The sequence below is a fragment of the Camelus ferus genome, chromosome 5 (assembly GCF_009834535.1).
Source record: "Camelus ferus isolate YT-003-E chromosome 5, BCGSAC_Cfer_1.0, whole genome shotgun sequence".
Lineage (NCBI taxonomy): Eukaryota > Metazoa > Chordata > Mammalia > Artiodactyla > Camelidae > Camelus > Camelus ferus.
Window position 1 is genome coordinate 59,393,580 of NC_045700.1, and position 13,372 is coordinate 59,406,951.

A 13,372-nucleotide genomic window follows, 5' to 3' on the forward strand; every position below is an offset into this window, starting at 1 on the left:
GATACAATGCTTTAAATAACAGGACTAACTCTAGATTAGTTTTGAGGCAGTCCTATTATGCTGCTGATTTACACGGAGCAGTTATAACTCTGTTTTAACTGGTGCCACCATAGGCTACATTTATCCCATACTGTACTTATGAACTTGGTACCTTGAACTGATATCCAAGATTTTCACTTATCTCTACTGCGACACTGTGATTTAAAATAAGAAATATGTATTTGATCTTTGCCTATTTATCTGGTCTTTTGTTCCAGGCTCACAACTTCCAAGAACCCATGGAAATCCCTAAGCAGAGCATCTTTTGTTGTATTTGGTTTTCTGTCCTCAGCTCCTGAAATAAAGGTGAAATAGGTGTCTTTTGTTATTCACAACAAGCCCCTTTCGATCACACTTTTGTTGTTACTGAGGTGACTAGCGAAAGCCCCTAAGGATGGGGGCTGGTTGCCAGGAGAATCAAGGTAAATTTCAGTCCCATCTCCCAATATCAACATTCCCTCCACACTTCCGCCCTTCCACCTCCAGTGAGGGGAGAGACTGAGTCTGATCACCAATGGTTGGTAATGTAATCACTCATGCTGATGTAATGAAGGCTCCAGAAAAAAACTAAAAGGATGGGGTTTGGAGAGCTGCAAGCTGATGAGAAGGCAGAGAGTGGTGCACCGCAGCTTCGCGAGACAAAGGCTCCTGGGCTGGGGGCCCTTCTGGGCCTCACCCTATGTATCTCTCTATAGAACTGTTCATTCATATCCCTCGTTGTGTCCTTTATAATAAACTGATAAATGTTAAGGGTTTCTCCAAGATCTGTGAGCCACTCTAGCAAATTATCAAACCCAAAGAGGAGGGGCAGGAGAACCCAAATTTATTGCCAGTTAGTGAGAAGAAGTACAGGTGATAACCTGGGATTTGCGGCTGCCTAAAGTAGGGTCAATCTTGTGCGACTGCGCCCTTAAGTTGTGGGATCTGACACTAATCTAAGAGAGACAGTGCTAGCACTGAAATGAATTATACGGGACACCCAGCAGGTGTTGTGCAGAATTGCCTGATGTGGAAAACCAGCACATCTGGTGTCAGAAGTGCTGTGAAAGTGACAGGAGAGAGAGAGTAAGAGAAAACACATGGAGAGTTTCCCTGTACATCTATTAAATTTCACACTGTTACTATTAAACAGATCAATCCCAAGTGGTTTTTTTCATTAGTATGTTTACCTAATTTAACTTATTTTCTTAGTTTCAAATCAATCTGATCAAAATGCCATCAACCTTCTCATCCAAATCACTGAGAAAAATACTGAGTAAGACAAGGTCAAGATGACCTGACTTATAGACTAATACCTACACATTTAACAGAACTCTTTGCTAAGGCCCTTCAACCCCCACACACTATAATCCACCCCGTGTTTACCCAATCTGACAAAAGAGGAGACTTCAAATGCTTGGATGAAACCCTCACACGCTCTGTATTCACATTCATAGCGCTAAGTATTCAGGGCTCCATCAGCCTCTACTCATGTTCTTCAGTTCTGGGTAATCAGGTGGGGGATTATTTCTCTAAATACTTCCTCTCCTCTGTTACAAATTCCTAACAGCTAGATATTGGATCTCCTGGAATAATACCTAATTTTATTTTCTCTCCATTTTCCTCTTAGAGTTTTCCTCAGGCATCATTTTAATCTAATCTGATGTGGTTTTTTCCGCTCCTGTTACTATCACAGTTTAAACTTTTTTATTCTTTAACTGTTTCTCTTTATAATATCTGTTCTTATGTCATAGATGAAGTATTTTCCTCTTATCTGAAAATAAAAAAACCAACCAAGCCTATAATTGTTAAGTTTCCTTCTTCCCCTTGCACTGTCTACTTCCTTCAAGTGCTTTTTGTTTGTTTGTTTGTTTTAGCCAATCCCTGTTTTTTTAACGCCTGGCAATCCTTGCTTTTGTGTGTGTGTGAAGCACTGAAATTAGAAAGCTTTGTGTGTAACGCCAACTGCACTTCTAGGACTGTCAATTCTGACGCACTATGAGATGCTCAGGCAAGAACCTGGATGTTTCTTTCATTAGAGAGGTCCTCAAATGTCAACAGCTATAGGTTTTTTTCTTCTTCTCATGAACTTCTTGGGAGTGGGATGGTGCTATGGACTAAATGTTTGTGTCCCCCTAAAATTCACGGTGAAACCCTAATCCCCAGTGTGATGGTGTTTGGAGGTGGGGCCTTTGGGAGGTACTTAAGTCAAGAGGACTGAGCCCTCAAGATGGGATTATTGCCCTTATGAGAAGAGACCTGAGGGCACTCACTTTCTCTCTCTGCTGTGTGAGGATACAGCAGGAAGGCACCCACCTGCACAACAGGAAGAGGGCAGGACCAGGAACCTAACTGGCTGCTACCTTGAGCTTGGACTTTCCAGCCTCCAGAACTGTGAGAAAAATCTGTTGTTTAAGCCACCAAGACTATGTTATTTTTGTTATGGCTGCCCAAACAGACCACAACAGATGCAGTGTAAGAGTTCTGGAGGCCAACTAAAAAGAGGCCAGAGTTCTTGCCATTTAGTACATTCTGCCTCTTTTCAGTAGAGCCCTCCCCTAAGTCAGCTAGGCCCAGCAGGGAGCCCTGGCACTACAAAGGGTCTGCATCAAGAACTGGCTTGCTTCTAACTGGCTTCCCCCACTGAAGGATAAAATTTCAGCGTTCTCGGGTCTAAGATAGTTGCCCTCACACTTTCACTTTCAAGCTTCCAAAATACTGACATTTCATGCTTGCCACTGTCTCCTCTTCTTTCTGTCTGTCTTTGTGGATTCATGCATTTTTCATTCCTTTTTTTTTTTTTTAATTTTAGTGGGGTTTCAGGAAGGAAAGTTTAACTAGAAGTCATGAAGCATTTTTTATAATTCTTGGCTTGAATTCAAGTTAGACAACATAGGAATTAAAAGTAAATACTGCGATATACTTTATTATTATATTTAGATATATACCAGAGTTTTACTTTAGCAGCTCCACAAACAGCATCAACATTGAACCTCCAATACAGAAATGTCACAGCACGTTGTAAAAAGCCCTCACAAGGGCCAATCACAAGGCTATGCACTGAAATTCACCAGCAGTGAGAAAGCAAGCTGTGCAGTTGAACGGTAAAGAAGTCATCTTCTTAGACGGCCATCCTAACAACCATGAAGCAGAGATCCTCCCATCAAGCTTTAAAGTAAATAAATCCCAGTACATTTACTTACATACACACACTGTAATATTCACCAGCTGCTAACTCTTTGGTCACTTCCCCTTCCCCATGAATTAAAATCTGAGGTTAGAATACTGACAACTTACCTTTGTATGGTAAGTTTCTAAGACATCTGCAATATTTTCTTTTGAAGGAGATTTCAGGGCTAACAAATCTTCTTCTAAAAAGCCCAACTATGGGAGGGAAATAAACGAAAACATTTAAAACCCCATAGAAACACAGAAATTTTTTTTTTAGAAATCTTACATTCTTTTTAAAAAAATCTTTGTCTTAAAATTATGATGCTCTCTCTTCAGCTGAGTCAATGAAGAAAATTTTCACTGAGGTTGAAGGCAAACACATTCCCACAAAGCAAATGCTCCCTTGCAAGGAATGGATAAAGATGGAAGACACTGAAGAGGAGAGACATTCATCTTTGTTTCCCTCGGGCTACTGAGCACTTGAAATGTGGTACTGCAACCAAAGATATGAATTATAAATTTTATTACTATTAACTGAAATTGCCACATGTGACTAACAGTTACTATAGTCAACGCACAGCTCTATAATATAGCCACATGTAACTCCTGTATGGTTAACATAACTGACATCATCTTGGGCCCATACAGTTCCTCCTGTCCTTCCACTGACTCTACCTAGGAGAGTGCTGTGTGGTAAGTCACTTCTCTGTCATCAAGGGCTTTGTAGTTAATAGATAACGTTTAATAATCTTTAGGACCAGGTGGCCTCTATGCTCTGTTAGTCCCCGAACAATGATGAAGACTTTCATTGATGTATTCCTGGTACTCATATGAGACTAGTTGCCCATTCATAAAGCCTGACTTAGGAATGCACTGTTTCCAAGCACACACCCCCATGCCCCAAGGTCAACTATAAACCTGTCCCAATAGACTCTCAGCAGTACAAAGCATAGCTGCAAATGCTGCCAGATCGTTCTGCGCCCAATCTCACCTTGCAAGTAAATTACACTATAAGAAACTGATCTGTTGATTATACAGAGTTGCTTGGTTTGTTTTTTGGTCTCAAGATACCTTCTTAGTTCAGGGGGTACTTTTCGTTCCCTCCATCCTCCAGCAACTCTCCGTCTAAGTCCCTCCCATACCTATTCCTGGGCTCAGCCAAATGCGACTTTTTACTGTTTCTAAAACATAGCTAATGCTTTCCTACCCCGACAGGCTTGCTTATTAAAGTTTCCTCCATCCAGAACAGCTTTTTCTGACGATACTTATCTTAAAGCCCTGCCGAACTGCAAGCTCTGTAAGAAAACTTCCAGCCCCCTCTTCTAAGTAAGCTCTTTCTCCTTTCAATCCACTGAGTACTTTCTTTGTATTCTGTTTTCACACTTACCACACTGTACTGCCAGACGATACAGGGGCTTTTATCTTTTGTACCCACCTCTGGCCCCATTCCCTATGTGTACTACTTATTTTTGTTTTCCAATACAGGCCCTGTAAGGCGGTCTACATGCTACTGATACTACTGGGCAATCTGACAAAGAGCGAAAAGGGTTGTGGATCAGCTGTCTCTCCCATTCTTAACCAAACTCCACGAGATTCAAGGGCATCCCTCCAGAGTAGATCACGGAGTGCCCACGCCTGCTTCCTGTTACAGCTCAAGGGAAGACTGAGACAGGCACCTACTACTCAATGGACTGAGGATGCCCGTAACATGGAGAAAGATCTGAAACATCAAGCAAATGTGAGGCAAGGCCCTCCTAACAGAGTAATGGGACAACTTTCAACTTTGTTTACCTCATACATTTTAATAACATTCCTTCCCCTACCCCATAATGCCCCTCCATCAAGATCAGAAATCCATGGGTTTCCTCAGAAACTGACTTCACCCCCAAAGTTCCAGGGATGGAGCACATTAGCGGGGATGGGTTGGTTAGTCAGTGTATTCCAGTCACCCATGTGGTTTAGGGGCTATATAAGCCAGCCCAGTCAGAGTGAGCTAAGCCAGCTGAAGCAGAATAAATCCCAAATCTCTTGCTGGGAGTTGCAAGGCAAAACTACCTTGAATTGCATTTTCTGTTACATTTAACACAAGGGAGTTTCAACTACTATGGTAAACCTGTCGTTCCCATTTTGGAGATGGGAAAACTGGGGCCAAAGAGGCTAAATTCAAGCTGGGATTTAAAGCCAGGCTGTCTGTCTGCATATCCTTTGTCACTATGCTATCCTGTAGAAGAAAAGTGGCCATACTGTTTAAAAATAATTTTTAAAGACAAAGATAAGTAACAGATGTCCTTTGCAACAGATACTCTTCAGAAGAGTTTTTAAGACCATATTTTACAAACTTTTAGATACATTAGGGACACAAACAAGAGAACCTTTCAAAAATGTCTTTATAAAAGCCTATCTATATATAAATTTAGATTTTTGTGTATTAGACTTTCTTAAAATACTACTTGCTTTTTTTTAACATAGGCTGTAATTATTCAATAGAAATATTCACTGAAAGTGCAGGCAAAATGGCCCTGGGTCCAGCTATAATTATCTCCATTTTGCGTATGAGGAAACTGAGGACTGAAGAGCTTAAGTACCTTCTCCAAGGTCACACAGCTTTAAGAGCTGATCCAGGATTCAGACTCATGCTACCTGAAAGTATGTACTTTTAACCACTCATACTCCTCCCCATGCAGTATGAGTTATTCCAACACAAAATGCAATCATCTGAGTAATTACCTTTTCAGAATCTACAAAGTGTGTAGCAATTCCTGCTGTGTACACATCTCTCCCTTTCAGCCTGAATCCTGTTAATGCAAGGAAGTATCCGAGTTTTCCTTGCAGTCGTGGCAAGAAATAACCTCCACCTACATCAGGGAACAGCCCTGTAATTATGAACAAAAAGAGATAATTCAAATGAGAGAGATAAACATACTTCACTTTAGGTCAGACAGCCATTTTCCTCTGGAGTCTGAATCTATATTAAAAATATTATTACTATACCAGAGTAATACAATGCACCAAATACAATGCAATCAATATCACAAGAGACTTGCTATAAATTACGATAACTTAATTGGAGTATTCTTCAAATTTTTTATGTCTCATTTCTATAGAAGCCAACAAAGGAGCTGACAGCACAATGTTCTGTATATAGGTACTCAATAAACATTACCTAAAATTTCTCATCACTAGTTTACTTTTTTAGAACCTCCAAAATAGGTGAAGATTGAAAAAATACTTTCTTTCCAAATAATAAGCTTAGGAAAAAACATACATAATCTAAGGTTATTAAGTGAAAAATCATTATTACCATTTAATCACTTTCCAAATAGTCAAATTATCTAGTATTCAAGATATTTAAAGTGACATCCTATTAAATGAACAATTTTATACCTAATCAAATCACTTGCATCTACTCTTTTCTTAACTGTCAGTATTTTAAAAATTCTCTTATTGTCTCCACTGGCAACAACTAAAAGTATCATATATATAAATATACCAGTACTCTACTTTTTAGTGTTTAAGAGTTTCTTAAAAAATTGTGACCCTCTAGTTTTATAATCCATGTATCTATCTGAAAATTGTTTTAATTAATTAAATTGAAGTAAAAACACAAACATTCAAATTCTTTCCAGTTCTACTTATCTAAAAGTTCCTAAACTTGAAAGAATCAGTGGCAAGCTACTATAAATAGAAATTAAGAGATAAAAGCACCTCAAACAAGATAGGTCTAAAGTTGAATTCAGGACCCCCTCCCCATCATCTCCCTCCAGTAGCACCCATCCCAATAAAGGGTACAACCAGCAACACTCAAACCTTCTTCTCCTGTACCACCCCCTTAACCCTCCACCAATGACTATATTCTGTTGATTCCTCTTCTAAACAGTATTCCACACAACAACCAGGGTGATCTTTTTAATAACACAAATCTTGATCAGTCTTGCATTCTACTGCTCAAAATTCTTCCATGACTTTCTGTTTCTCTTAGATTAAAGCTAACACTTGTTTCAGTCTTCATGACCACTGACCACTTTTTCAATTACATCTCTTACTACTCACTCACTATACTCCAGCCACTCTGGTGGAGTATAGTGTGCAGAATTCCAGTCTCCAGAATTGGGAGAAATAAATGTTTAAGCCACCCAGTCTGTGATATTTTCTTACAGCAGCCCCAGCAGACTAACACACTCCCAAATCTGTCTATCTAGTTATACCTTTTCCCTTGCATACCAAAACTCTCAGATCTGCATTCTAGATATACCTACATAGATAATAAGCATCCCAGATATAATGTGGCAAAAACACAGCTCTTAATTCCCATCCCTCTAATCAGCGTCATCCACCCAGCAGCACTAGCTAAACACCTTGGAGTTACACCCGACTCATTACATCAGCAAGCCAGTTAACTCCAAAACATTTTCCAAATCTATCCACTCCATTCCAACTCTACACTGCCATACTATTCCAAGCCTAAAATTATCTTTCTCTAGACCTGTACTAGCCAACAGAATTTTCTGTGATGATGAAAATATTCTATAATCTATTCTGTCCAATAAGGTAGCCACTAACCAGATATGGCTATTAAACACTTGAGATGTGACTGGTGCAACTGAGGAGCTGAATTTAGTTAAATTTAATTAATTTCTATTTAAGTAGCCATATATGGCTAGTGACTACAGTATTAGACAGCTGAGCTCTACCAAAACAGCAAAACACCAAAAAGGAAGTTAAGAGAACCCCACTCAAGCCACAGGAGAGCCTTCCTAACATCCTATAACCCTGTGCCTTGCACCAAGTGAAAAATAAACTCCAAGCAGCCAGAGGGGAAAATAAAAGACTCAGAACTGACATAAACATAAGAGTCAGAAACCAAAAATATCAGCACACTTATAATAAACATATACAATATGTTCAAAAGTTAAGTAGAAACAGAGGTTTTTTTTTTTTTAGAAAAATACCCAAAAGATACTACGACAGATGAAAACAAAGATGGATGTATAACCTGAAAAATATCTGAATGGATTAAGGGCAGTTTCAACTTTGCAAAACAAAGGTTTAGTGAACTGGAAGACACAGGAATAGCAACTATCTAAAATGAAAAAAAGAAAAAAAAAAATGCATGAGTGAGCCTAATAAAAGTTTAAATGGAGTTCCTGAAAAGGAAATGGGGGGACAGAAAAGTATTTGAAAGAATGTAAAAATTTCCAAATTTGACAAAAACTTTAAACCTAACTAGCTCAATAAGCCCAAGTATAAGAAATATGAAAAAACCTACACAGAGGCACATCATAATCAAGTGACCGAGGCACAAGTGATCAGGAGAAAATCTAAGAGCAGTCAGAGAAAATAAAAGAGACACTTACAGAGGAACCAAGACAAGAATGAGAGCAGATTTCTCATGGAAACCAATATAAATAAGATAGCGTAGCAAAATTTCTGAAGTACTGACATTTAAACGTCAGAATAGAATAGGATTCTATACCTGGGTTTCATACCACTGACCTCAGCTTTCACCTTAGATTACAGAAAGGAGATAAAACCTTAAGGAAGTAGAAGGAAGTAATAAAGATCAGAGCAGAAATCAATGAAACTAAATAAAACCAAAAAGCTGCTTTTTGAGATCAATAAAATTAATAAACCTCTAATTAGGTTGATCAGAAAAAAAAGAGAAGACAAATTACTAATATCAAGAATAAGAGAAAGCCAGCTATTACTACAGATTCTACAAATGCTAAAAAGATAATAAAAGAATATTATGAACAAATCTATGCTAATAAATTGGACAAAACCCTTAAGGGCCCAAATTACCAAAGCTTGTGCAAGCAGAAATAGATTACTTGAATAGCCCTACATCTATTAAAGATTTTTGAATTTGTAGTTAAAAACCTCCTCACAAAGAAAACTGCAGGCCTAGACAGTTTCACTGGTGAATTCTCAAAAAAAAAAAGGGAACCAATCCTACATAAACTTTTCCAGAAAATGAGGCCAGCATAACCCTGATACCAAAAGAAGCAAGGACGTTACCAGAAAACCACAGATCGTTATCCCTCACGAACACAAATACAAAAATTCCAAATAAAATTTTAGTGTATCAAACCCAACAACATATAAAAAATAGAGCAGCACATCATACCAGAGTGAGACTTAGCCCAGCAATGCAGGGTTAGTTTAACGTTGAAAAAAAAAAATCAAAGTAATTCACCACTAACAAACTTAAAACATACAAAGACAATGATCATCTCAACATATGCAGAAAAAAATGACAAAGTTCAAAATCCATTCCTAATAAAACCACTCAGACATCTAGTAATAGAAGGAAAGTTCTTCATCCTGATAAAGGGCACCTGTGAAAAACCCATGCCTAACATCGTACTTTATTGGTGAAAGACTAAATGTTTTCCCCTAAAATCCGTAACAAGGCAAGAATGTCCACCCTCAACTTATCTGTTCAACATTGTATTGGAAGTTCAACCTCGTGTAATAAGGTAAGGAAAAAAAAAGTATCCAGGAGGGAAAGAAAAAGTAAAACTGACTTTATTTGTAAATGACAAAATTACACATTTAGAGAATCCAATTCAGTCTACAAAAGAAATCTACTAGAACTAATAGCTTAGCAAGTTTGCAGGATACAAAATAAGTACAAAAACCAGTTACATTTCTATGTATCGGTAACTATCAGACCTAGATTTTTTAAAAATATCATTTATGATATCACTGAACGATATGAAATACTTGAGGATAAATCTGACAAAGGATGTGTAAGAAACTGAAAACTACAGAACTTGGCTTAGGAAAATTTAGGAAGACCTAAATAAATGGAGAGATACACCTTCTCACAGGTCTGAAGGCTCAATAGTGTTAAGACATCAACTCCCCCCAAACTGACAGATTCTAGACAATCTAAATAAAAATTCTAACAGGCATTTTTTGTTGAAACTTACAAAATCACTCTAAAATTCATACAAAAATAAAAGGATCTGTATAGCCAAACCAATTGGGGGGGGAGGGGGTGGCAGACACAATTAGAGGATTATCACTACCCAATCAACACTTTACTATTAAGCAGCAGTAATAAAGGCAGTGCAGTGTTGGCACCAAGGTCAACTATATAGACATAGATATAAAATCAGTGGAGAAATAGCAGCTTTTTCAAAACAATGATATGGGAATGATTTTCTCTCCATATGCAAAATAATGAACTTTGACCTATACTTTTGATCCATACCTCACACCACCTACAAAAGTTAATACAAAATGGAGCACAGATCTGAATGCAAGAATATTTCTGCTAATAATCTTTTACCTAAAATTAACTATAGTGTACTAGTGTCTCCAGTTAAATATTTATGCTTTTGTGTTTTCAGATATAATCATGAGCTAACATAAACTTTTAGGTATCGTCCTACTATTTCTTTTTAAAAATTCTTTCACTGCTGTATCTCAAACAGGACTCAGTGAATTCCTTCAACAATAGTGTAATCTGAAATGTATCAAAAGATCATAATTCTAAAAGTAATTATGAAAAATTGTGGGGGTTTTGTTGTTTTTACCTATTGCTGTTTCTGGCATTGCAAAAACAGACTTTTCGGTAGCCACTCGGAATTGCCCGTGAACTGAGAGACCAACTCCCTAGGGAAAAGGCAAAATAATTGTTTAAAAATACTGTGAGGGTTAAAAAAAAAAGAACACATATTCACAAACATTATAAACCAAGTAAATTATCTTTATATTACATATAAAAGTATATATGCTACATTATATATAATTCTTTTTAAAGAATTTCTCTAAAGGAATTTCTTTCAAGAGATACAAGGGAGGGAAACCCTAACTCACACAATTTCAGAAGAAATTATTGGGCAAAAAAATACGAATATACCTGCTATCTGGAATAGATCTGTTTTAGCTAAGATGTTTTCAATCAGTGTCCTGTGCTCTGCTTTGCGTCCTGTATCCCCATTTCCTCTCATTTCAAATGAGATGGAGCATTACAGAATACTGACTCTTCCCAGAACCACTGAGTGCTGTTAGTGGAACCAATCATTAGAAAAGCACAACCAAGCTATTCTAGCAAATTTCAGTAGATTTAAATAGAACCTTAACACATTTTATTTATTCACATATTTCATCAAATAAAATTAGCAACATCATTTTTCTAAGATACATCACTTAGTAACTATTTAACTCTTAATTTGGGTTATTAAACACAAAATAAATTTTTACAAAATAAAAAGATTTGGCTGAAAGTCTATTTCTGACTTGTTGAATGAAAAGAATGGTCATTGAATAGATATACCTGAATAAAATAAGAGGGACACGTGATTAAAGTATCCAAGTTTATGTCAGTGCTCACATTATTACATACATTTCCTATGTCATGTTCTTTTCACATTATTCAGAACTTCTACTATATTATTTTGGCTCTACTCATTCTTAGTCCTTTTGAACCAGTGTATTCTTCTTTGACATCACAGAGTTAAATGAGTTAAAACTTGTAAAGTATTTGGAACAATGCCAGGCACTTAGAGTTCTGTGTTAACTAAATAGAAAGGGCCTTATTTTTAATTTGTTTCTTCTAATTTTTCATTAAAATTTCCTCAAGCCTTTCAAGTGATTTCACAGTTCAGCCATTTAAAAGTTCTTGAAACTTTTAAAACTTCTTAAGAAAACACTCAAAAACACATGCAATTTCTTAAATTTTAGAAGACTGTATAAATAAACACGGAAATGAATAAAATTCTTCAGTCACTACCTACATCCTTTGGAGTCAACATTTATAAATTAAATCCACAAATTTGATGCTCCTTGTACAGGTAAACATCATGTTCTAAGTTTCTATTATGACACAATCATCACAATATTAGCCTAAATTATACTGTATCCACATCAAGATTATATATATTCTTACAAATTTTAATAAGAAATAAAACATTACTAGTGTTACTAATAATTCCTTGTGTTATTTTAAGAGCCCTTGTCTCACATTCTACTCTCCACTTTATCACAATGTGGCTGAAGGTTATTAGTGTTCAGGTACAGAATATGTTATGTTATATATGATTCTTTATAAAAGAATTTCTCTAAAGGAACTTAAAGGAAGTTCGGGAATGTCTTGTCAGGAACTAAGAGGCTGCACTGGAGTGGCACTTTTCACACTGTGTTCTCAGTCCTGGGGCTCAGAGGAGCTCCGTCTGGGACCGCACACAGGCAGAGCTGCAGGCCTCACCGAACGACCCTGCCCCAACCACACTGCTCTGGCAATCGCCCCTACTTCTCTTCATTAACTTTGAATTCCACAAACAGCACATGACTATATCCCTCCTTACAAAACATTTATATGTAAGTCTGACCACAACCGTCAATCCTAGTGTCCCTCTACCTCCTCAAAGACACACAGTTATTACTAATTTCGCATGTTACCCTTCAGGTTTTCTCCCTGTATATCTCTGATACATATTTGAACAAATGTGGATATTTATATCTGAGACACACACATACATCAAACTCTACTCCATGGCCTGCAAGGTGCTACATAATATGGCCCAGCATACCTCTCTGATTTCATCTCCCATCACTCTTCCCATGCTAATTCCACTAGCCACAGGGTCTTTGTGCCATTCCTCCCAAATTCCAAGCCTTTACAATTTCAATTAATCATCTAATTTTAAAGTGAGGAGGACATAGCAGAGAAGGCCACTGACTGCCCCGTCACTCTGCTCTGCCCAGAGACTTTGCCCTCTCCCCAGCAGTGGCTGAGCTACGGACAGGTACTAAGTCCAAGGGCAGCCAATTGAGGCTAACCAGGATTTCAAGGCCCAGGGAGCAGAGGAGGAAGAGTACATTAGACAAGATTTTCACTCTTAGGTATTTAACCTAAAACACAGTGGGCAGCTGTGAGTCGATGGCAGCCAAAGAAGCTTAAAGGTCATTTGAAATTTGAGCTAAAGAAGACAGGACAGCCAAGTGAAAGCTGAAATTATATGGGGTAACAACAAAAAACTGAGACGCTGAAGGCAGCCTGTACAACACTGAGAACAAAGCAAACATACAAAGAGAAGTAGAAGCTGGAGAGAGAAAAAAGGAAAACACACTACTCAAATTTGCCGTTAGGTCCCACTTGCAGTTCAATTTTTAGGAAGACAAGCTTTACTGCGGTTTTTGTCTTTGGATTCCCATTTGACCCTTGCACTTGGCT

General features: G+C 37.6%; 1 protein-coding gene across 2 annotated transcripts in view; it reads right to left on the reverse strand.

Annotated features, from left to right (window-relative positions):
* The window catches only part of HIBCH (3-hydroxyisobutyryl-CoA hydrolase), a 69,682-nt gene that overhangs the window by 24,175 nt on the left and 32,135 nt on the right, over positions 1 to 13,372 (reverse strand). For both annotated transcript variants that reach the window (XM_032479916.1, XM_006184319.3), the window contains exons 7-9: positions 10,731 to 10,809; positions 5,917 to 6,062; positions 3,316 to 3,402 (exon numbers count right to left, since the gene is read on the reverse strand). In XM_032479916.1, the coding sequence (XP_032335807.1) occupies positions 3,316 to 3,402; positions 5,917 to 6,062; positions 10,731 to 10,809 (312 nt within the window). The remainder of the gene's footprint in view (positions 1 to 3,315; positions 3,403 to 5,916; positions 6,063 to 10,730; positions 10,810 to 13,372) is intronic.